At 36.3% G+C, this 23,542-nt stretch overlaps 1 protein-coding gene and 1 long non-coding RNA gene across 3 annotated transcripts in view; one reads left to right on the forward strand and one right to left on the reverse strand.

The window, feature by feature from the left end:
- The window catches only part of LOC144371701 (uncharacterized), a 76,823-nt gene that overhangs the window by 33,991 nt on the left and 19,290 nt on the right, over nucleotides 1-23,542 (forward strand). The window lies entirely within an intron of this gene.
- The window catches only part of Il13ra1 (interleukin 13 receptor subunit alpha 1), a 59,098-nt gene that overhangs the window by 8,741 nt on the left and 26,815 nt on the right, over nucleotides 1-23,542 (reverse strand). Inside the window, exons 5-11 of one of the 2 annotated variants that reach the window (XM_078034334.1) lie at nucleotides 21,213-21,400; nucleotides 18,688-18,839; nucleotides 13,168-13,215; nucleotides 12,741-12,873; nucleotides 9,500-9,596; nucleotides 7,512-7,596; nucleotides 771-900 (exon numbers count right to left, since the gene is read on the reverse strand). In XM_078034334.1, coding sequence (XP_077890460.1) covers nucleotides 799-900; nucleotides 7,512-7,596; nucleotides 9,500-9,596; nucleotides 12,741-12,873; nucleotides 13,168-13,215; nucleotides 18,688-18,839; nucleotides 21,213-21,400 — 805 coding nt within the window. In that variant the 3' untranslated portion in view covers nucleotides 771-798. The remainder of the gene's footprint in view (nucleotides 1-770; nucleotides 901-7,511; nucleotides 7,597-9,499; nucleotides 9,597-12,740; nucleotides 12,874-13,167; nucleotides 13,216-18,687; nucleotides 18,840-21,212; nucleotides 21,401-23,542) is intronic. The other variant, XM_005319388.5, reaches the window with a different exon arrangement.

The following is a 23,542-nucleotide window of genomic DNA, read 5'->3' on the forward strand; positions in this document are numbered from 1 at the left end:
AAAAGGCCAAGTGTTTTCATGTGGAAAGGAAAACAATATTGTCAGTTGTCTTTGACAACATTTTAGGTCAGAAGAAAATGGATGATACATTTAAGATACCAAAGGCAGGACATGTGACAATATATTGCCAAAATGACTTGCAATTATAAGTGCAGTGAACTCTATCAACGTTTAAATAATTCAGGACAAGCCAGTGCCATGAAACCTTCCTAAGAAAATGTTAAGAGCTTCAAATATCCAAAATGACAGGAGAGATATTAATACAAAACCCTGTAGTGAGCATCAAATATATATTCATACACAGAAGTAACACTAATCGAGGGCTCTCTATGAGGCCACTTATATAAGTTTGGATCCCAGTTCTGTTGTATAACAGCAGTGTAACCTTGAGCAGTTCACATCATTCTGGTATGTCATTTTATTCATCTATATAATGAAGATAATACATATCTACCTCAGGATGGGGACGGATTAATGGGGGACATGTTTAGAAAAGTATATGACAGGTAGTAAAGGTTCAGTGAGTTTAAACTATTGCTGTTGTTGCTATTATTCCATTCATCATTAGGTATATTTCTATCTTTTTGTGCAGTCAGTCAAGTTAGTCATGTGTAGGTGATAGGATTAAGAGTGATTTTATTTTTCTCTTTTTTTTCTGGGGGTGGGGTACTGGGGATTGAACTCAGGGGCACTCCACCACTGAGTCACATGCCCAGCCCTATTTTGTATTTTTTATTTTAGAGACAGGGGCTCACTTAGTTGCTTAGTACCTTGCCATTGCTGAGGCTGGCTTTGAACTCAGGAACTTCCTGTCTCAGTCTCCTGAGCTGCTGGGATTACAGACGTGAGCCACCAAGTCCGGCCTTTATTTTTCTTTTGATTATCTGCAGTTCTCGTTTTCTACAATAAGTAAGTAATTCTTTTATAAGAAAGTATTTTAATTATAAATATTCCCTGAAAATGACAGTTTCATTGGTTTCTGGTAGTTAGTAGTTAAGACTCAATGCTTAACTGTGCTGGATAAGAAAAAAAGTGATATGTTTCAATAAGGTGAACACTAAAGCAGACTGGCCTCTAAGAATACATTAATCTTTTCAACTGCCTTTCTTCACTCCTAGAACTTAGATTACTCTCATTTTTACCCTTTATTAATACTGTGGTCTTTGCCTGGGCACTACATGGACTATGTTATGTGAAGGAATAGGAATAAATATAAAAATATAACCTAGCATTCAATTTTATAAATTCTATGCCAGACTAATTTTAAAGTCACTTGTAGAAAAAAAATAAAGCCATCTACAAAATTACCAGTCTATAATTCAATCCTTATGCTGCCATTTATTTATTTATTCATCTTGTAATAATGATTGAACTCAGAGGTGCTTAACCACTGAGCCACATCCACAGCCCTTTTTATATTTTATTTTGAGACAGGGTCACACTGTTACTTAGGGCCTTGCTAAGTTGCTGAGGCTGGCCCCAAACTTGTGACCCTCCTGCCTCAACCTCCTAAGTTTTTAGGATTATAGGCATTCAAGAACACGCCCAGTAATTTAAAAAATAAGGTCTTAAACAATAAAATAATGACCAAATAGGTAAAATATCATATGTGAAAAAAATCAATATTTATGAGAATAATATAACTGGTGTTTAGTTGCTAGTCATCCAAGCCTAGAAAAATAATGCATATGTTTATATATTAAAAAGAAATAAATTCAGTAGTATGATGGGATATCATGTTTGAATTTAACATTATTTTCAAGATTTGGTTAAGATATTTTTCACAGTGAATTGTCTATAGAAGTCAAGTGTGTTTTTATACCCAAGTACCACATAAAATCACTGGTATTCTGTATAGGAATCAACCTATTTCATGCCCCAGTCCTCTTCAGATCAACAGTCAAAATAGAAAGTTGTACAATAAAAATTGTACATCCCCACATGTTAAGAGTACTACTGCTTGAAAGAGGATGAGTTGAATATGGTAAATGGGTCTCATTTGGTACCACTTGAAGTGGTTATTAATTCAACTCCTCACTTTAAAATTTTGTAAATAGGGGAAAGAATTAAACTTGCATCCTGGCTTTTTAGCAGAGACTGAATTTCTGACCTATCAATCAGTCAGCTGATGATTGAAAGCAGTGCTTCATAAGAAAGTGCCAGCTTATAAATGTAGCTGAAATGATAGAATGAGAAACTCATCATTTTATGGCACCTACAGAAATTACTGATTCAAGCGAGACAGTCACTAGCTTAAAAGCATTCGCTGAAGGGTTGACAGGATGCTAGCATAACACCACCCTGAATACTCCAGGTGGCAAGGGAGGGTAAGAAGTGCAGATAGCAGGAAGGAGCATGCTGTTATCACTACTGTTATTAGTGGGACAATTGGAAGATATTTGTCCCCAGACAATTGGGAGAGTTGGAAAAATTTGAATATGAACTGAGTATTAGATGACATGAAGGAATTAATAATTTTAAAACTGTGACAATGCTATTTTGGCTATGGAAGGAAGCATTCTTAGTTTTTAAGGATAACCACTAGAGGAAAAAAAATATTTGGGAGTTAAAAAGCTGTTTTCGGATCAGGAATGTAAAATTGGCACAGTATTGAAATTTTAATTGGTTTCCAAGAAGTAGGGGAAGAACAGATATTTTTTATAGATGAAAGAAATGAAGATACAGAGGAGAAGCAATTCCCTCTGCAGTCCCCCTCTCCCACCCCAAATATGGCTAGCAGCCCAATTAGTCATAAGGAAAAGGCAAATAGCAAAGCAAGAGGAAGAAATGCTGTTGGCCAAAACGTTACTACAGTGATGAACAAAAACATCATCAAAACACTAGAAATCTTAAGAAAAACTATAGTGATGATTTAATTTGTAGCCACATCCAAATAAATTTCTTTAAAGAAGTATTATTGAGCCATGCTCAGTGACACATGCCTGTAATTCCAGCACCTCTGGAGCCTGAAGCAGGAGGATCACAAGTTCAAAGCCAGCCTCAACAACTAAGTGAAGCTCTAAGCAACTAAGTGAGACTCTGACTGAAAAATAAAAAGAGCTGGGGATATGCCTCAGTGGTTAAGCACCCCTGGGTTAAATCCCTGGTACCCAACCCCGCCCCCCAAAAAAGAAGCATTATTGATGGTGTGGTATAGAATTGAAGAATGTTTTTAAAGGATATGGATTCTTTCTTTGGATTAGGAGTTGGTAACTTTAGGCTACCTGGTAATAATCCAAGTTCTACAGTTGCATCTCTATATGATAGTTCTTTAGAAACTTCTCTATGGCCCCAAAAGTCCTAAAGTGAGGAAGTTGAATGAGAATCTAGAGTTTTGAAAACTGCAATTAAAGGGAAATAACAAAACATGTAAACATCTATTTCATTAGATGATCTCTAGGGTCTTGTTCATTCTGTAACTTGATGATTATAGAAATAAAAGGTTAGTCCTTGTGCTGTATGTGCAGATCAATTTGAGAGAATTGCTTCCATGTGAAGAAAGCAGATTATTCATTTGGTTAAAAGCAGACAGAAAAATCTGTTCCTTTACCCTTTCCCATGTCTGGCATTTTTATTATACTTTTAGTTTTAAAGAACTGATTTTGTTTAATGGTCTGCAACCACCATGAACAAAAACATCTCATGCTTTTAGTGGTCCATCTTGTTGGTATATCTGCCTCACTAAATTACAGAATTATCTGACTCATCGGGACAAAAACAACATATTATCCTCTAGACAGAAAATTGAAAAAAAGCAATTTTCCCATCTCTGAGAAAGATAATTGATCTGATTTTGCTGTCAATGTTACCATCGTTCACTCTATTGCCCAGACTTGAAAACTTGAAATTATTTTTTACTCTCCACACCTTTTATCATCCACACAGAGTCACCAAGTCACAATGAGTTTGCTTTAATAATGTCTCTTACATCAATCTCCTCTGTTACCATCTAAGTTCAAGTCCCTATTATCTCTCAGACTGGTTGACTACAATATTCTTTCTCTTTATTAATGACTTATACAGGGGTTCTTTTATTATAAAACTAATACATGCTCATTATAGGCAATTTGGAAATTTCATAAAGGTAGACAGAATATTATTAGTTACCCACAATCCCTCTTCCTGGAGATGATCATTCATTCTGACCCATTTCCTTCCACTCATTGTTTGTTCTACGTATATATTAATACTCGTCTAATAAAAATTAGGATTGTAATATATTCAGGTTTCTAATCTTTCTTATTCTTGAATTTTTAAGACATTAAATGCATAGAAAAACTAAATTTTAAAACTAATTCTAGATTTTTTATTTCTCATTGGTTTCTAATTTTTCATGTTAGATGAAAAATGATGCCCCAGGCTTGGAGGCACATACTTATAATCCCAACTTCGGCCTCTGGCAGAAGGATCATAAATTTGAGGCTAGCCTCAGCAATTAGTAAGACCCTGCTCAAAATAAACTAAAAAGGGCTGGGGTAAAAAGGGCTCAGTGGTAAAGCACTTGTGCAGCATGTGTGAGAACTTGGGTTCAATCCCCAATGCAGGAAAAAAAAAGAGGAGGAAAAAAAAGAAATCAAATGATACATTGATCATCCTTATGCCATTGATTGATTGTTCCCCTTAAAATCTATTCCTAAGGATGGGGATGTTGTTCAGTTGGTAGAACATTTGCATGGCATGCATGAGGACCCAGGTTCAATCCCCAGCACCACAAAAAAATCTGTTCCTAAAAGAATAATTATAGGACCAAAGATTTTTGTTATAATTTGCCAAGTTGTCCTCCAGAAAAGATATATATAGGGTGAGCATCTCTAATTCAAAAATTCAAAATCTAAAATGCTCTGAAATCTGAAAATTTTTGGGTGCTAACATGATACTTAATAAGTTTTAAATTTTGGAGCATTTTCTATTTCAGAATTTTGGATTGGGGGTGCTTGACCAATGAAGTCTAAGAAAATATTCCAAAATCTGAAATCTGGAAATACTTCTGGTCCCAAGCATTGGTGATAAGGGATATTCAACCTCAATACCTTCTTTATAAGACCACCAGTAACGCATGAAAACTGCCACTTCCCCACTACTTATTAAAAACTAGATATTAAGCTGAAAATATATGTCTCATCAATGCTTTGGTTGGAATGTCTTAGATATATTATATTAAGGTCCTTGAGGGCCTTGTTATACCTGGCAAGAGGCAATAGCACATTAGTAGAAAAATCAAGAGAACTCTAGAATCAGACAGTTCTGGGTCAAATCTTACCTTACCACCAACTAGTTGTGTAATCACAACTAAGTTATTTAACCTCATGGATGTTCTACTTCCTTATCTGTAAAATGATACTAAAAACACATACTCCATACGTTGGTTAAGGATTCAATAAGATAATATAAGCAAGCATATATTATACTCTCTGGCACATAGCAGACTTTCAATAACTGCTTAGAGTTGTTACAGTACTTGCACAATTTCTAACTTCTAGTATCTATCACAGTAGCTATTGAAATGAAAAAAGAGAGAGTGGTAATTCTAAGGAAAATATCTATAACTGATTTTTTAAAAACAATTTTTAGTAGTCAATGGACCTTTACTTTATTTATTTATTTTATATTTATTTATATCGTTTATTTATTTTTTGTGGTGCTGGGGATTGAACTCAGGGCCCTTGTGCATGCGAGATAAGCACTCTACCAACTGAACTATATTCCCAGCCCTAATTTATTTATTTATATATGGTAATGAGAATCGAACTCAGTGCCTCACACATGCTAGGCAAGCACTCTACCGCCGAGTTACAATTCTAGCCCTATAACAATGATTTTTGAAGTGTGGTTTACAGACCATCTTACCAGGAGCAGAATCATCTGTAAGCTCCTGTTTAATATGCATATTCCTGAGACTCACCCTTAACCTGCCAATTCAGAATTTCTGGAGGCAGGACCCAGGAATCTATATTTCTTACAAGTATTCCAGTTGACTTTAACTCAACTAAAGTTAAAGAACCAATGGTTGCCACAGTCAACTCCACTTATGGTTTACAATCAATCTCCTAATCAGGTATCAGATTTTTGGACCTGATTGCTTATTGGCACCCTATCCTCCAGGGTCTGGCAGTCACCCACCATTTGTGAAGTTGACTTGGTGAAAAAGTGATCTAGAGAGATCCTCATCTGATGGCTTGCCTGTAATGGCTTGCCTTCCTTCCCTAGTCAAATGTCAGTCAAATTACCCTTGTGAATTATTTGGGTATTAAAGATAATTAGAAATTATTACCAATAGTAAAACTCATCACTAACACTTATTAAGCACTTACAATGTTCCAGACATGCTAACCAGTTGTTATAGAATTAACTATTTGTATTAAGTTAATTGAATCCACATAACAGCACTATAAGGCAGGTGCTGTTGTTACTTCCAACTTGACAAATGGGAAGACCAAGTCACAGAGAGGCTAAGGAAGTTACCTAAGGTCAAAAAGACAGTAAATGACATAGCAAAGATTTGAATCCAGACAATTTGACTCCAGAGCCCAGGCTATTATCTAGTATGATATGCTACTTCTACAAATTAATTGCCCTATGCCTCTTATTACTAATTTAAGATATATACAGTATGATATTTATTTCATTTAGTGTCTCTATTATTTCATTAGAGTGAATGTATTTATCACAGAACCTCAACATCTTTTGTCCCCATAATGTCTTAGGTTTCTAGCCACAAATTCTATTATGAGAATCTCCTAGAAATCAACAATAGCAGTTGGGGTGGGTCTCTTCTATTTCCCTGTGTTTGCAGTTCAGTTTTCCATGCAATAGCATGAACAAAGTGCATTTCCATTGATTACTCCATCTTTATATTTCCCTGCACCAAATTTTAAAAATTACCCAAGATTCAGGTAGCCTATTAGGCCAGCTTCATAATGGAGCCTCCTCCTTGTACATGTGTCAATAAAATATATCCCCTATCTCAGAAAGAATATGAAGCCCAGTGATCAGAGATGGGCAAAGTAGTCTGAGGCCTTTTTAGTTGGTATACTTGACCTTAGACCCAATATATGCAATCTGTTCTTCTTTAATCTTTTAGATAAACTGTAATTTAAAATGACCAATTTCAAAATGAAATTCTGACCCACATGAAAACTTTGAAATATGATGCTAAATGAGGTGAGTCAGACACAAAAAGGCAATATTGTCTGATTACATATATATGAGGTACCTAGAAAAGGAAAATTCCCAGAGACAGAAAGTAGACTAGTGGTTACTAGAGGCAGGGAGATGGGGGAATGGGAAGTTATTATTTAATGAACACAGTTTCTGTTTGGGAGATGAAGGTTTGGGGTATAAACAGTGGTGATTGTTACATAACCTTGTAAATGTACTTAATGACTCTGAACTGTATGGTTAAAATTATTGAAATGGTAACTTTTATGTTATGCCTATTTTACCACAATTATTAAAAAATCTCACAGCTAGCCTCAAAAAAAATTTCAAGCCCCCATGGAGTCAGTGCTTACCAGGGTATCATCATTCTGGTCTCCAAACATTTCTTTAAAAATCTTTCCAGGATCAGGAATTGGAGGGAATATAATGATCTTTAGCCTTTAAGAAAACAGAAACATTTTAGATCAAATCTTCCATTGAATAGGAGCATTCCACTTAAATACAGACATATTAAAAGAAAATGTGGGTAAAAGTCATAGTACACAATTCATTTTTTGAAGAAACAATTGTGAAAAAATCCCTTTAAAAGGTTATGGGAGGGACTGGGATTATGGCTCAGCAGCAGAGCTCCCACTTAGTGTGTGTGTGAGGCACTGGGTTTGATCCTCAGCACCACATATGAATTAAAAATAAAGGTATGTCCACTTACAACTAAAAAAAATATTTTTTAAAAAAGGTTATGGGAAATCAATGTCCTAAGAGCCATCAAGTTTGGGTGAAGCACATGGACTGATAGAACAAGCAATTTACTTATATTCTATCATTTAAATAATATGGTACTGTACTTTGAATAGATCATATGGGAGCTTGATTTTTATAATTGTGAAAACAAAATCCTGCTAACAGTGTGTGTGTGTCCCCAACTAGAACGTAAAGACAGACTTTGTGCTGTTCCCTGCTATAATCCCAACATTTAGTATAGTGCAAATAAGTAGGCATTCAATAATAATAATATGCATATTGAAAGAACATTGAAATATTGGTTCTGAGCTGGGTACAGTTGTACATGGATATAATCTTAGCAACTCAGAAAGCTAAGGCAGAAGATTGCAAGTTCAAGGCCAGCCTCAGCAATTTAGCAAAACCATGTCTCAAAATAAACAATAAAAAGGGCTGGGGTGGGCCAGGCATGGTGGCACATGCCTGTAATCCCAGCTGCTTGGGAGGCTGAGTCAGGAGGATCATGAGTTCAAAGCCAGCTTCAGTAAAAGCAAGGTGCTGAGACCCTGTCTCTCAATAAAATACAAAATAGGGCTGGGGATGTGGCTCAGTGGTGAAGTGTCCCTGAGTTCAATCCTTGATCTCCCCCACCCCCCCCAAAAAAGGCTGAGGTGGGGATGTAACCAGTGGTAGAGCACCCCTAGCTTCAATCCCTGGTATTGCAAAGAAAAAAAAAACTGGTTCTGGACCCCAGTTTAACAGCTGTATTCCAATCTTAAGTATTTATTGCAAGAGAAAATAACAGTCCATATAGTAAGATAGAGAAAATAAAACATTCTTGGGTATTTTCTTCAGCACTAGTGATTGAACCATGGCCTCATGGACACTATACAAGTGCTCTAACACTAATCTATATCCCCAGCCCAAGAAAATGAAATATTCTAAAGAAGTGAATGGCAGATATGAGTGACAACCTGGTAAAGTTCTCATTCCTATAGCATTAGCAACAGCCTGCTTCATATTAAAACTATTCAAGTCATTTCTGTAGCAATGGTCTTCACTTCGTTTTTTTTTTCTTTCTTTCTTTTTGGCACTGGGAAGGAATCTAAGGTCTCACACTTGCTAAACACATGCTCTACCACTGAGCTATATCCCCAGCCTCTTCTTTAAAATTCCATTCCAAAAGCTAACAACTAACTATTGATACATTAGGCATTTGAAAGAATAAATTATTAGAAGACCCATTCAATGATGCTAAACACATGCAAAAGGATCAGTGCTTGAACAAGCCCAAAGAAACTAAGCCAATGCTTTCCTTATCAGAAAATGGGCACAATCGTATTTATTTACAATGTCATATCACCAAAAAATGTCTATAGGCCAAATTCTTCTAATATGTGGACAAATATAAAACACCAGCACAAATAGTAGTAACCATAGCAACTGGAATAGCAGAAACTAAAACCTGCCTGGTGGGCCTAGGGTTGTGGCTCAGTGGCAGAGCTCTTGCCTAGCATGTGTGAGGCAATGGGTTCAATCCTCAGCACCACATAAAAATAAATAAATAAACAACAAAAAAAAAAAAAAAAAAAAAAAAACCCTGCCTGGGCAGGTATCTCACCTTTTCAGGTAAAGCAGAAGTATTATGATGGCGCCTGCAACGATTACTGGAATGAGGAGTAACATTGTTATATAGAATGTGGAATTGGGCTGCTTACCTAGAGATAAGAAAGCAAACAAAGATATAAGAATGAAAATCCTTTTAGTAAGAGATAAGACAACAATTCTGTTTTGTGAGACCACAGATATTTCTGTCCCCTACCCCAACCTATTGTCCCAAACTGTTGACTTATCTTGTCTTCTGTTACCTTAATAGTTACAAAAGGCAGGCACAGTGGTGCATGCCTGTAATCCCAGTGGCTCAGGAGGCTGAGGCAGGAGGATTTCAAGTTCAAAGCCAACCTCAGCAACTTAGCTGAGGCCCTAAGGAACTTAATGAGACCCTATCTCTAAATAAAATATAAAAAGGGCTGGGGATGTGTCTCAGTGGTTAAGCACCCCTGAGGTCACTCTCTGGCACCAAAAACAAAAAGTTACGAAAATGTCTGGTTCTGGTGCCGGAAATTTCCTGGAGAAGTAAACACCCTAAAGATTATCTGTAATCAGGATATCTTAACTAGTTCCAGACACTATTAACAAAGATGTCATATGTATTAAATGTATCATTTCATTAACTGTGATATCTTTTCTTACTGCTTACTTGCAGTACTAGAAAACTTAAAACAGTCCTAACAACTACTACTACTCTTCTTAAATGAGCAACCTACTATACATCTGGTACCACATAAGGTGCTTTGACATGATTAATCTCCTATCTCCACTATATAGTATTATCTCTAATTTATATAGTCAAGAAGAACAAGGTTCAGAGAAGCTTAGTAACTCATCAGAAGGGTTTAGTAAATGATGGCACCAGGTCTCAAATCTAATACTACAATTCCAAAGCCTGCCTTGCTACAACTAACACATGGAATTCCATTTGCCTATTTATATGTTCATTTTTTTTCCCACAAGGGCATAGACATCTAGAAAGCATCATTAGGGCCTAGCAAAATCACTTTAGGCAGCCTTTAGAGGTCTGGGCTCCACATAATTCCTGCCTGTTGCCAATTACACTCTTGTGTAATCCCCTGCCCTTGAGCATGAGCTGCACTACTTGACTTGCTTCTAAACAGAAGAGCAGTGGTAATAGGATGTCACTTCCAATATTAGATGATAAAAGACTATGGTTTCCACACTGGGTGTTCTCTCATATGTCCATTCTTGCTTGGCTGACTCATTTGGGGAAGCCAGCTTCCATGTCAAGAGGTAATACTGAGGGGTGGTCCAAGTAGCAAGGAACTAAGGGAAGCTTCTGAATCAGTTTATTAAAGTTGTTGCAACAAATTACTACAAACTAGGGGGCTTAAAACAACAGAAATTCATTCTCTCATAGTTTTGGAGGCTAGAAGTTCAAAACCAAGGTATCGGCAAAGGCATTCTCCCTCTGAAGGCCCTAAGAAGAATCACTCTTTGACTCTTCAATGTGGCTCCTGGAATTCTTTGATGTTCCATCACTCCACTTGCCGCCTCCTTCTTCAATGACCTTTGTCCCTGTATGTCTATCTGTATCTCTAAATGCCCTCTCTTCTTTTTTTTTAAAAAAAAATTTTGTAGTTGTAGATGTTCAAAATGCCTTTATTTTATTTGTTTATTTTTATATGGTGCTAAGGATCAAACCCAGTGCCTCACACATGCTAGACAAGCACTCTATCCCTGAGCCCCAGCCCCAGCCCCCTGTCCTCTTCTTATAACTAGTCATTAGATTTAGGGCCCACTCTGATCCAGTATGATCTCATCTTAAGTTGATTATATCTGCCAAAACCCAATTTCCAAATAAGGTCATGTTCATAGGTACAGGGGCTGAGAATTAAATATATCTTTTTTTGCAGGGGGTGTAAATGATTCATCATGCCACAGTTTCCATCCAGCAACCAGCTAGTTACTAAGACTTTCCAACAATCACATGAGTAAGACTGTAGTCCTTATTACAGTCTGACTGCCACTTCATGAGGCTTCTAGCTAACCCATGCCTAGATTTCTGAACCACAGAAACTATAAGATGGTAAATGTGTGTTGTTTTGAACCACTAACATTTGGGGGTTGTATCATGCCTGGCATACAGCTTGTTCAGTATCTCAATAAATAGGAAACTGACTTCTACCACAGCAACCCATCTCTCTGACTCTTAGCTGTTTCAAAGTTCTTAAATTGGTTCTATATTGCCCCATGGAGCTGCAAAAAGGAAAGCCTATTTCTTCTGATGATGATACCTCAAATATTAGAATTCAGCAATTATGATTTCTCAAGGCTACATTATCAGTTGTTTCTTATTGAGTTTCAAGGTCTTTCAACATCTTGATTACCCAGAGTGTTCAGTCTGACAAAGGATCTCCTACAATGTATGGCTTCAAATAGGATACTGCACACTCCTGAAGTAGTGGACCACCATGTCCCACCCTGCAGCATTCCCATGTTCTGGGGACTTCACTAGTACTGCTGCCTAAGACCACACATGTGTGTTAGGACTATTTAAGGTTCCATTGTTGAGTTCCTTTGAGCTTACTGTCAAATTAAACCCTGTATAACACTCTACAACATACAGACATAAAGCCTAGGTCTTTCCAATCGTATATTTGAGCCTGGCTTACTCAGAATCTCCACTAATAAATGATTGTTCAAGTTTAGATATAAGTTTATTTCTATTAAATACCATTAGGTCATGTCACTTCTCCTAATTCTGTCAACCAGTATATAGGACAATTCTCTAACATGAAGATTTGATCATCTCTGCCTTCTATGCCTTTGTTCAGATTATTAATAAAAACTGGAAATGGGACAGAGACAAGGATAACACTATTTGGGTTGTGGTTTTACAAAGAGGTTTTTATTGTCAATTAACCCTGGGTGATTTGACAGTAATTATAGAGAAGATAAATTTCATTTTTAAGTATACTTTGGCTTACATCAAGAAAACATGACAACTGGGTGTGGTGGCACATGCCCGTAATCCCAGTGGCTTGGGAGGCTGAGGCTGGAGGATTGTGAGTTCAAAGCTAGCCTCAGAAACTTAGCAAGATCCTGTCTCAAAATAAAAATGAAAAGGGCTGGGGATGGGGCTCAGTAATTAAGCACCTCTGAATTCAATCCCTAATACCCCCCAAAAATTAAAGCATGATATTCCCTTTCCCCGATATTCTTCCTGCTTCACCTTAGTTCCCACACATCAATGTTTTAAATTATAATTAAATTCTTTCTCTTACCTATACTCATTGCTTGACTCCAATTACTCCAAAGTTTATCATCTTCATAGCATAACTTATTTGTTTTGACTCTTATTCTGACTGTGTAAAAAGTATCAGGAAGAACACCAGGAACCATGAAACAAATTGTATCCTTAGATATAAAATAAAAATACACAAAGAATTTATTTTTTAATAAATTTACCAGTTTATTCTGCCTCTGCTATTGAATCATAATATAATTATCTGCCAAATTCTGTATATGATTAAGACTTGGATTGCAACTCAAATTATCTGATTTGTGTCCTGAAAAAGAAACTGGCAATAACCCACAGAACAAAGTAGTTTGTTTTTCCCAAATCAGTTCAAAGTTCTGCTGTGCTAGGCCTGCCCCACCCCCGATAATATGGGAATCTAAGCCCAAATAACTCAAGTTGAATCTACTGACCTCCATGTTTCTCTGAAATTCTAAATTCTGACATTTGTCCTCTTCAACCTTAAAAAATAAAAAAGTGAATTTCCAATGTTTAATACACATTTTATATCTTTTAGTCATTTCTTACAAGCTTCTCTTATCTTCCATTAAAAGAGGATCAGATACACTGAAAAAAGTTTGGCCTTTTAAAAATGTAATGTTGGGCCAATTACATATCTATGTAGGAAACAAAGAATCTTGATCCCTACCTCACACTATTTGCAAGATTAATTGCAAATATTTTTCAGAAAATATTACAAATATTTTCTAGGCACAGTGGCATATGCCTGTAATCCCAATGTCTCAGAAGACTGAGATAGGAGGATCACAAGTTCAAGGCCAGCCTCAGTAACTTAGAGAGGAGCAACTTAACAAGACCCTTTCTTAAAATAAAATCAATGCGTACAACTATAAAACACCAATAAAAAATGAAAAAAAAAGGGATGGGGATGTAGCTCATTGGTAAAGTACCCTTGGTTTAATGCCCATATACCCTGCAAAAGCTAAACAACAAATAAATTGTGGATCTAATATGCAAAGTAAAATAAGTGAACACATAAATATAATAAGCTTTTAGATGAGCAATAGAATATTTTCATAACCTTGAAAAAGTGAAAGATTTCTTTTTTTAAAAAAGATAGAGAGAGAATTTTAATATTTATTTTTTAGTTTTCAGCGGACACAACATCTTTGTTTGTATGTGGTGCTGAGGATCGAACCCGGGCCACACGCATGCCAGGCGAGCGCGCTACCGCTTGAGCCACATCCCCAGCCCCAAGATTTCGTAACATCACCAAAATCCCCCACATTAATCATAAGTAGGAAATTTTTATAAAGTGACCTATATTAAAATTAAAAACTTTCATTTATCAAATGATACCCTATTTGGGAAATAAACAGGCAATGCATAGAAGGGGAAAACATACTTGCAGTTTCCAAAGGACTTGCATAAAGTTTTTTCTCAACAAATTAGTAAGAAAAATAAAAGCAACTCAATAGAAAAACTGGCAAAATACTTGAATAAGCACTGCGCAAGAGGATATGCAAACTACCAATAAACATGAAAAACTGCTCAACTGAATTGGTGATCAGGGAAATGCAAACTGAATCCATGGTTAACAAAACATGCACCTACTACATTATACCAAGTAGAAGTTGCCTAAGCATCTAGGATTCTCAATTTCTGCTTAATAATGTAAATGGGCACAATGATTTGGGAAAACTATTATTATCTACTACAGACAATCAGATGTAACCTTAGCACCTATATATGCCTATACACAACAGAAATGTATGCACATGTGCACCAAGAGACAAGCAGGCAAATGCTCATGGGAAACTATCCAAATCAATGAGAGAACAGATAAATAAAAGTGGTATATTCATAAAATGGAATGCGCGGAATGGGAATGACTCATCCACAATTATGGGAAACAATGCTGGAGAAGCTCATAAACATAATGAATGCTGAGTGAAAGAAGGCAGACACACAAAAAAGTACATTTGGTATGATTCCATTTATAGAAAGTATTTAAAGTAGCAACAAATCAAATCTATGGAATTAGCAGTCAGGATAGTAGTTGCTCTTTGGGAGAGTAGCAACGAGAGGGGTCATGAGGAGGTTTTGTGGGGCTGATTACATGGGTGAAAAATCATTTTGCGAAAATCATTTATGAAAAATCATTGAGCTGAATGTTATAGTTTGTGTAATTTTTCTGTAGTGTATTATACATCAATTAAAAAGTTGTTTTTTTGTGTGTTTGTTGGGTGCTGGGGATGGAACTCAGGGCCTTGCACATGCTAGGCAAGTGTTCTACCACTGAGCTATACCCTCAGCCAAATAAAAAACTTTGAGAGACATTAGTTTCCCTTGTTGAGAATATAAGATACAAAAAAAAAAAAAACTAGGTAGAAGAAAAGAAAGTTTGATGTACAATTCTCTTCCACATAAGTAAGTCACTTACTAGCTGATATAAAGAAAATAGTTCATTCAATGTAAGTTTTTTTAAAGTGGACTGAACACTCAATGCATGAAAATTTTTTTTAATATTTATTTTTTTTTAGTTTTCGGCAGACACAACATCTTTGTTGGTATGTGGTGCTCAGGATCGAACCTGGGCGGCCCACATGCCAGGCGAGCGCGCTACCGCTTGAGCCACATCCCCAGCCCCAATGCATGAAATTCTGTTGCTTAGTTTAGCCAACTTCTATCAAAGAGATTTTTATTTTTTTTAAGACATGAGATATTTTTCCTAAATTTTTTTTAGTTGTAGATGGACAAAATATTTTTATTTTTTTGTGGTGCTGAGGATCGAACTCAGTGCCTCACCCTTGCGAGGTGGGCGCTTTATAAAACACTGAGCTACAGCCACAGCCCTCAAAGAGATTTTTAAACATGGAACAAAGACCAGAACACATAGTCATTAATTTGAGCCATTCAATGTCATTCACTAAGTGCTTCATGTCAACATGTATGAAGAGCTGAAAGTCCAATGGAATGATGAAGGACAATCTTTTCAAAATTTCATACAAGTGAGTAAAGGAAAAGCTCAGGGGCTACTGTGTCCCATTACTGGCCATTTAAAACCATAGGCCTGCTGGGGAATCACAAGTGTCCACTTGAGGGATAAGGTTGTAGACTGATGTCCCTCTGCCCCTAACCATCTCACAAATATGTAAATTCTAAAGTCAGCAAATCATTCTGGGCATTAGAGTCTTTAGCTCTTGTCCAAATGTAAACTCCCTTGCATTGTTTATCAGCTAATTAGATACCTCTCAGAGGAGAAAATCGAGGGCACAGAGTACCAAGTAGATGGTTTGCAGGGATGCAGGGAGAGGGTGGTTTAAAAAAAAAGTTGTTCCTTACTTCATGATTGTGTCATGAGCTACCTCTAACTACAGAATATTCTTGTGATGGTACCAGTTCATGTTCCAGCTCACTCACCCTCTTAATGTAACACCAGGCAATAATAATAATAATAATAATCCCTTAGAGTCTTATAAAAAGAAAAAAAATCTAACCAGCGAAGCTCAAAATCAGTGAGCACACAAAGAACTGATGACATTCTAGAGAGGAAGCAGCTGGTGAACATCTGCTAGGAGAGAGACTATTAAGCTCAAGTATATAAACAGAACTAATTCTAAAGAGACTATAGTTCTAACTTAGGTAGATAGCTTCCATAGTGTATGTGTTTCCTTTAGTTTGGAAGTCAGTGGAAAAAAAAGTAATTTAACTCAATAAGAGTTCATTAAATAATGATTATGCACATGGTGGTACACTAAGTATTATTGGTCAAAGTTTAATGGAGACCAACCAACCTTTGAGTAATTACTGACTTATTAGCTGTGTGGACTGCAGCAAGTTAACAAGCCTCTCTGAGCCTTACTTTCTCAAAACTACATAGATTACAACAGTACCTATTTAATGGATTGTTATAAACTACTATAGAAAAAGCACATAGAGGGTTGGGGATGTGGCTCAGTGGTAGACCACTTGCCTAGCATGCATGAGGCCCTTAATTCAATCCCCAGTACTTCCAAAAGGAAAAAAAAAAGCACACAGGAGAGTATCTTTGTGGCACATTATTAATACCTAATAAGTGATATCTATTACTATTACAAGAAGTACTGACATGGTTTCCAGTGGTTAAGAATACAAGCTTGGGAGTTATATCTTTGCTTAAATCTTGATTCTACCACTTACTAGAAAAATGATCTTAGGAATAATTAAGTTTTTTCACTTATAAAATAAAGATCAAATAATGGGACCTAGATCCTTAGAGTTATTGTGAGCTCTAAACTAGATGATTCAGATACAGTACTTACTAATATACCTAGTACATAGTGATCGGTTCAGTACATGTTAGCTACTATTAGAAGCGAGAATAGCACAAAGCAGACACCATCTGACTTCTTCCTACAGTAGTTGATATTTTCAGTGAAAAGGAATACATGTGATCAGGTTTTAAATATCAGGACATAATTGGGGACAAAATGAGTTAATACAAGTAGCATGTGTCTCAGGATTTCACACAGTAAAAGGTTGGAGTAATCAAGAATATTTCAGCCTTCTGATAAATCGCTTTGCTGTAAATCTGTGTATCACACTCCTCCCCACGTGCAAGCCCTCTGCTTTTGCCTTTTGTGGTATTTCATGAGATCACCGTGGGTTCTGGTAGTAATAATGATTATATTTCAGCAGGCAGATTTCATTTGAAAATGCCCAGAATTCTATTCTGCTGCAGACCTGGTCACTCCCTGTGGAGTTACAGCCTGTCAACACTGGCTTATTTTAGCAAGCATTTTGAAAGATCCATGATGAGCTAAAACAATTGCACCAAGGAATTTACCCATGTGAAAGATACTGGGCTCCTTTAAAAACCAGTATGAAACATTTTGCATCTAATTTCTAAAACCCAAATGCACAAAGGGACTAGGCAGGTAGCAAACAAATGAGTGGTAATAGTTAGTCCCTGTGGTCTTGAGTGCCACCTTATGAAAATACATTCATAGGGTAGCATGATTTTAAATCTGGGCCAAAAGTTACAATTTAATAAACAAAGAAACAAACCAGCCCCCACTTTGTTTGTGGTTCAAACACAAATGTATAAGGACCTATTTTGTGAACTCTACATAAATATAATAGTGGGGCTAATGCCCTGAGGTTATACTACATTCTGGTCAAGGTTCCAAAGAAATCTTGAATTAGTATGTACTGCATTTGATTCTGAACAACACAACTATATATAATCCAACAAATATTGACTACTCAAATCTGACTACTTTCTTTGCACAAACTCCAAGAAAATGGAATGGCCTTATCAGAGCTTCCAAATATGCAGGCCACCTAATTTCTACCTACTGCTCTGACATCTTTTCCTACTATATTTTGGCCACACCAGTCTCCTTTTTGTTTTCTCACACATCCAGCTCATTCTTGCTTCTGATTTGTATTTGGTACCCTCTCTAACCCTAGATCTTCATATAGCTAGTTCCTGCTCAGCATTCTGGTTTCATTTCCAAGGTCATTATTTGGATAATTTCCCTATTTAACATACCCTCAGATATAACCAGTCACTACACTATATCACCCTACTTTATCATTTTCTTCGTAGCGCTCATGGTCTGAAATTAGCTTGCTCATTTACATACTTATTTTCTAAAATGTAATGTTCATGAAAAAAAAAACCCTGTTTTTCAGGTTTGTTGCCTTATCACTAGTACATAAAAGTGCCTGGCACATGGTAAACACTTAATATAAATTTGTCAAACAAATAAATCAATGAATAGCTTGAACCTGTCAGCCAATACTACCATAAACCCTCCAACTTTCCACAATGACCTATTTCAGACAAGAAATTTCACTATTCTCATCCTCTTCATGATCATCTAGTAACAGATGTAAGACCTACATTTCATTGATATTTCAACATTAAGACATTCAAATAAAATTTATGTACCCAAAGAAAAAGAACCATCTAAAAAAAAACTTACGTAGAAAATATCATGTGTCTTGGTTTGGCTGTTATTGACTTCTACTTCATAAGATAAGCATGAGCTAAAAAAATTCTGTGGATTCTTCCACTGCACATATAAGGCACCATTTTGGAAGAAGAGATTTTTAATATGTGGAGGATCAGGTTTCACTGAAAGTGAAAAGAAAGTAAATTAGCTTCCAAAGTTGATTTGATTATATACATATATTTATGGACATATCTGGATAATGAAAGTTCACAAAGTTAAATCAAAATAGGGGTGATGCTTTTAATGACTTTATATGATCAAATCTGTAGTTTCACAATTTCTGATTAGCCACAATTAATGGAGGAAGTTTATTTAAAACTGCCTAGTAAAATAGAATTAAGGAAAATTATGGGGGGTGCCTGGTAGATATCACAAACTCCGACCTACATCTGGTTTGAAAATGGTCAGGTTATAATTAGGGCAATTTATGGTTACAACATATAGAATAAAGAAAAATGCTTAGATCCAAATAGGCTTCTACCTCATAGGCAACAAAGTTCCAGGTACAAGGGTCTTCCCTAGCTGTCACTCGCTCATGCCAATTAAGGACCACAGATAAAATATTAGCCTAGTCTCCATCACAAACCAAAATATGGATAAATCTTGAGGACATTATGCTAAGTGAAATAAATTAAACACAAAAGATATATACTGTATAATTCCATTCATGAGGTATCTAAAGTAGTCAATTCACAGAAATAGAAGAAAAGTGGTTGCTCAGGGCTTAGGGGAAGGAAATCAATGTTTAATAGGCATAGTTTCAGTTTTGCAGGATGAAAAAGTTCTAGAAAGCTGTTGCACAACAATGTGAATATACTTAACACTACTGAACTAAACAAAATGATTATGATAGTAAATTTAATGTTATCTGATTACAATAAAAAAAATTTTTTTAAAAGCATTAGTCAGGGCTGGGCACCATGGAGCATGCCTGTAATCCCAGCAGCTCAGGAGTCTGAGACAGGAGGATCATGAGTCAAAGCCAGCCTCAGCAACTTAGCCAGACCCTAAGCATTATCATCTAGTGACAAATGTAAGGCCTATATTTCATTGATATTCCAATGTTAAGACATTCAAATGAAAGATAAGTATCCAAAGAAAAAGAACAAGACCCTGTCTCTAAGTAAAATATAAAATATAAAAATAGGCTGAGGATGTGGCTCAATGGTTAATTGCTCCTAGGTTCAATCACTGGTAGCAAACATTTTAAAAAATAAAGCATTAACCAAGTCAATTTACTTTTGCAGAAGTCGGGAATTCATTAATACCAAGTCACAGAAGATAATGGATAATTAACAGAAAACAACTTGTAGATGTCATCTTCTGGCTGAAAAGTATTTTCTTTATGTCACCATTAATTCCAGGAAGAATAATAGTAAAATAAGCCTTAAAAAGTCCATTTAGGATATAATCCACCAAATGAGGAGAAAGAAAAAGGAGGGCTTTACTTTAGCCTACTCTATTTGTCAAACTACTCCAGCCTCACCCCCATAGCCTGCAGACTAGGTTGCCTTGTCCCCTGCTATAATTACTCTCATGACTACCTGAAGGAGTGGGAAGTAGTGCTCTGCTCACAGACTTGGGACCCTTTGTCAAATGATGGTTCCTTACCTATGAATCATCCATATACCATTTAGCCAACTTAGAGCTCCCTGCTAGGCTATCAGAAACAAATTAATCAGTATGTGGATGCTATTTTGCTGTAGAGAGTCACAAAACACATTTTATGTACCTTATATCATCAGAACCTTATGACAATTCTTTGCGGTCAACAGAGACTACATACACCATGTCATAGATAAGAAAATACTTATAAAGGGTGTATATGTCTATCCAAGGTACAGGAGTTAGGAACTCAACGAGATATTTTGTTTTCAAGTCTTTCTAATAGGCAAACACTCAGCTGGTACACCCAGGCACAGCTATCCTGGTTGTTCTGATTAATCAGTGCCTGTGCCACACAAAGTGTCAAATATTTTTGCAACTTCAAGACCAGTCTTGGACTGGGAATATAGTTCAGTGGTAGAACATTTGCTTAGCATGCTGAAGTCCTGGGTTTAACCCCCAGCATCAAAAAAATTTTAAAATATTAATCTTAATATTACCACCCTCAATCCAAGCTTTTTCTAACCAAGAAAGATTATTCCGAAACTATATGATCATATGAGCACCATCTTCTCAAGTTTCATAAGTGAAGAGAAAAGATCCTAGATTCGGACAACATGGGTCCCAATATTGGTTCTACAACCAACTGCTCTAAGTTTCAGTGTATGCCTAAGTAAACAAGAATAATGCATTTGGCACATGAGCTCTTGATTAATAGAATTTCCAAACTTGCTTCATCAAAAAGAAATCTATCAAAGAAAGGTCTACATAAACATAGTCTCTTGTTTCAAGAAGATCTTAAAACCAAAATTATCATTATTTTTATTATTTGAATTGACTGTTCAAAAGATATAACATACCCATAGTCATAGTGGATTTCTAAAACTTACCACGGGAAGCTAAAGGCACTATATTGAAGGATGGCCTAATTTTTCCTGCATTATCTTTGACCATTATTTGAACACTGTGTTGTTCAGAACTGGAATCCTTCACTTTAGTCAGATCAAAGGAACAACCAATGTGTTGACCTTCTCTATAGATGTTTTCACATTGAAGAATTTTCCCCAGGCTGCTGTGCCTACAAGATAAGAGAAAACCTCCTGCATTATTTTGAACAAAGTATTCAAGAAACAAGAGTAGAATTTTTAAACACTGAAGGAGATGTCCATGAAAAGTAATATTTGCAATAAGGCAAGATAGTTTTTTTAAAACTCTATTTTATAATATGGCTCATTTCATGCCCTAAGAAAAAAGGCTTTTCTTTGACAGACATTAGTATAGTCAATAGCTATTAAAGCTATAGGAGTCATCTTCTGTATGAATGAAGGTATTCTGAAGCCAGGAAGAGAAGTAGTTTTATGCTTCTTAAAAAGCTGATATGCTGAGGCTGGGGTTGTGGCTCTGCGGTGGAGCAATTGCCTGGCATGTAAAAGGCCCTGGGTTGGATCTTTGGCACCACATAATAAATAAATAAATAAATAAACAAACAAACAAATAAATAAAGGTATTGTGTGTATCTACAACTAGAAAATAAATATTTTAAAAAAATTTTTTAAAGCTGATATGCTGAAACCCATGGTTTCCCTGGGGTTGCCTCTGCCTGCTCATTCTTCTCTACTTCTGACTCCCTCATCCACTCAACCTCAGTTTGTCACTCCCATCCTTCCACTAGAATTTCTATTATTTAGATTCCTATTCCTGATCTCTCACCACAGAGGTAGTCCCAGATTCTAACTGCCCCATCTGAGTGTTTTACTCTTACCTCACAGTGAGCGTTCAACACAGCATGTACTCTCTTCCCCACCAAACTGCCTTTTCCTATCTTCCCATTTCCATCACTCCAAGCTCATTCTCTCTAGGCTCTTTATATACTTTGAAATCATCTTTGTTTCTCATTTCCCTATATTCTATGACCAAATTTTGCTTGCAAAGCATCTTGGATTCTTCTGTAATACTCTCATTGCCTACACCCTGATTCATGACCTCACTGCCTCAGATTTCATGAACTTTTCCAGATTGACCTCCCTGACCTTCATTATTAGTGTCCTTCCATTGCTGCCAGAACAACATTCCAGAACACAATGGCTTTTTTAAGGCCCTACTCCACAATGAGGCTTCAAGTGCCTTCAATAAATTATGCTGCTGGTATCTTATTTCCCACTTCACCTCTATGCATGACTTCCTCAATGATCATTAGCACCTAGCATAGTGCAGGTAGACAAAATTCACTCCTTACATGTTTTAGTGTAGGAATTTTTTTTAAGAGAGAGAGAGAGATAATTTTTTAATATTTATTTTTTAGTTTTCGGTGCACACAACATCTTTATTTTTATTTTATGTGGTGCTGAGGATTGAACCCAGCGCCTCGCGCATGCCAGGCGAGCGCGTCACTGCTTGAGCCACATCCCCGGCCCAGGAACTGTTTTTTTAATAATGAGCAGAAGACACAGACTCAGGCTTTCTATCATTAGCCATAATAGGAGCTGTGCCAACATTCTGCAGAAAAGAAAGACAATTTTTAAAAAAACAAATGAAGAGTAAAGAGTCCCAAACTCTTAGTCTGCTATCTCAAAACCATCTGTAGTTTTTTTTAGTTAGTTAGTTTTGGTCCTGGGGATGGAACCCTGGGCCTCCAGCATGCTAGACAAGCTCTCTACTACTGAGCTATATCCTCAGCTCATGTAGTAATTTAAAATGCTGATTCCTTCAATAAATGGGATGAATTCAAACTAAAAAGCTTTTTCTCAGCAAAGGAAACAATAACATGATGAGAGAGCCTACAGAATGGGAAAAAAATCTTTACCACATGCACCTCAGATAGACCACTAATATACAGAGTATATAAAGAACTCAAAAAACTTAACACCAAAAAAATAAATAAATAACCCAATGGGATAAGGAACTGAACAGACATTTCACAGAAGAAAAAATACAATCAATCAACAAACAGGGCTGGGATTGTGGCTCAGTGGTAGAGTGCTCGACTAGCAAGCACGAGGCACTGGGTTCAATCCTCAGAATCACATACATGTGAAATAAAGATACTGTGTCCACCTAAAACTAAGAAATAAAATAAATATTTTTAAAAATCAACAAACATATGAAAAAATATTCAACATCTCTAGCAATTAGAGAAATGCAAATCAAAACTACTCTAAGATTTCATCTCACTCCAATCAGAATGGCAATTATCAAGAATACAAGCAATAATAAGTGTTGG

This window comes from Ictidomys tridecemlineatus, chromosome X (assembly GCF_052094955.1).
Source record: "Ictidomys tridecemlineatus isolate mIctTri1 chromosome X, mIctTri1.hap1, whole genome shotgun sequence".
NCBI classification, from domain to species: Eukaryota; Metazoa; Chordata; class Mammalia; order Rodentia; family Sciuridae; genus Ictidomys; species Ictidomys tridecemlineatus.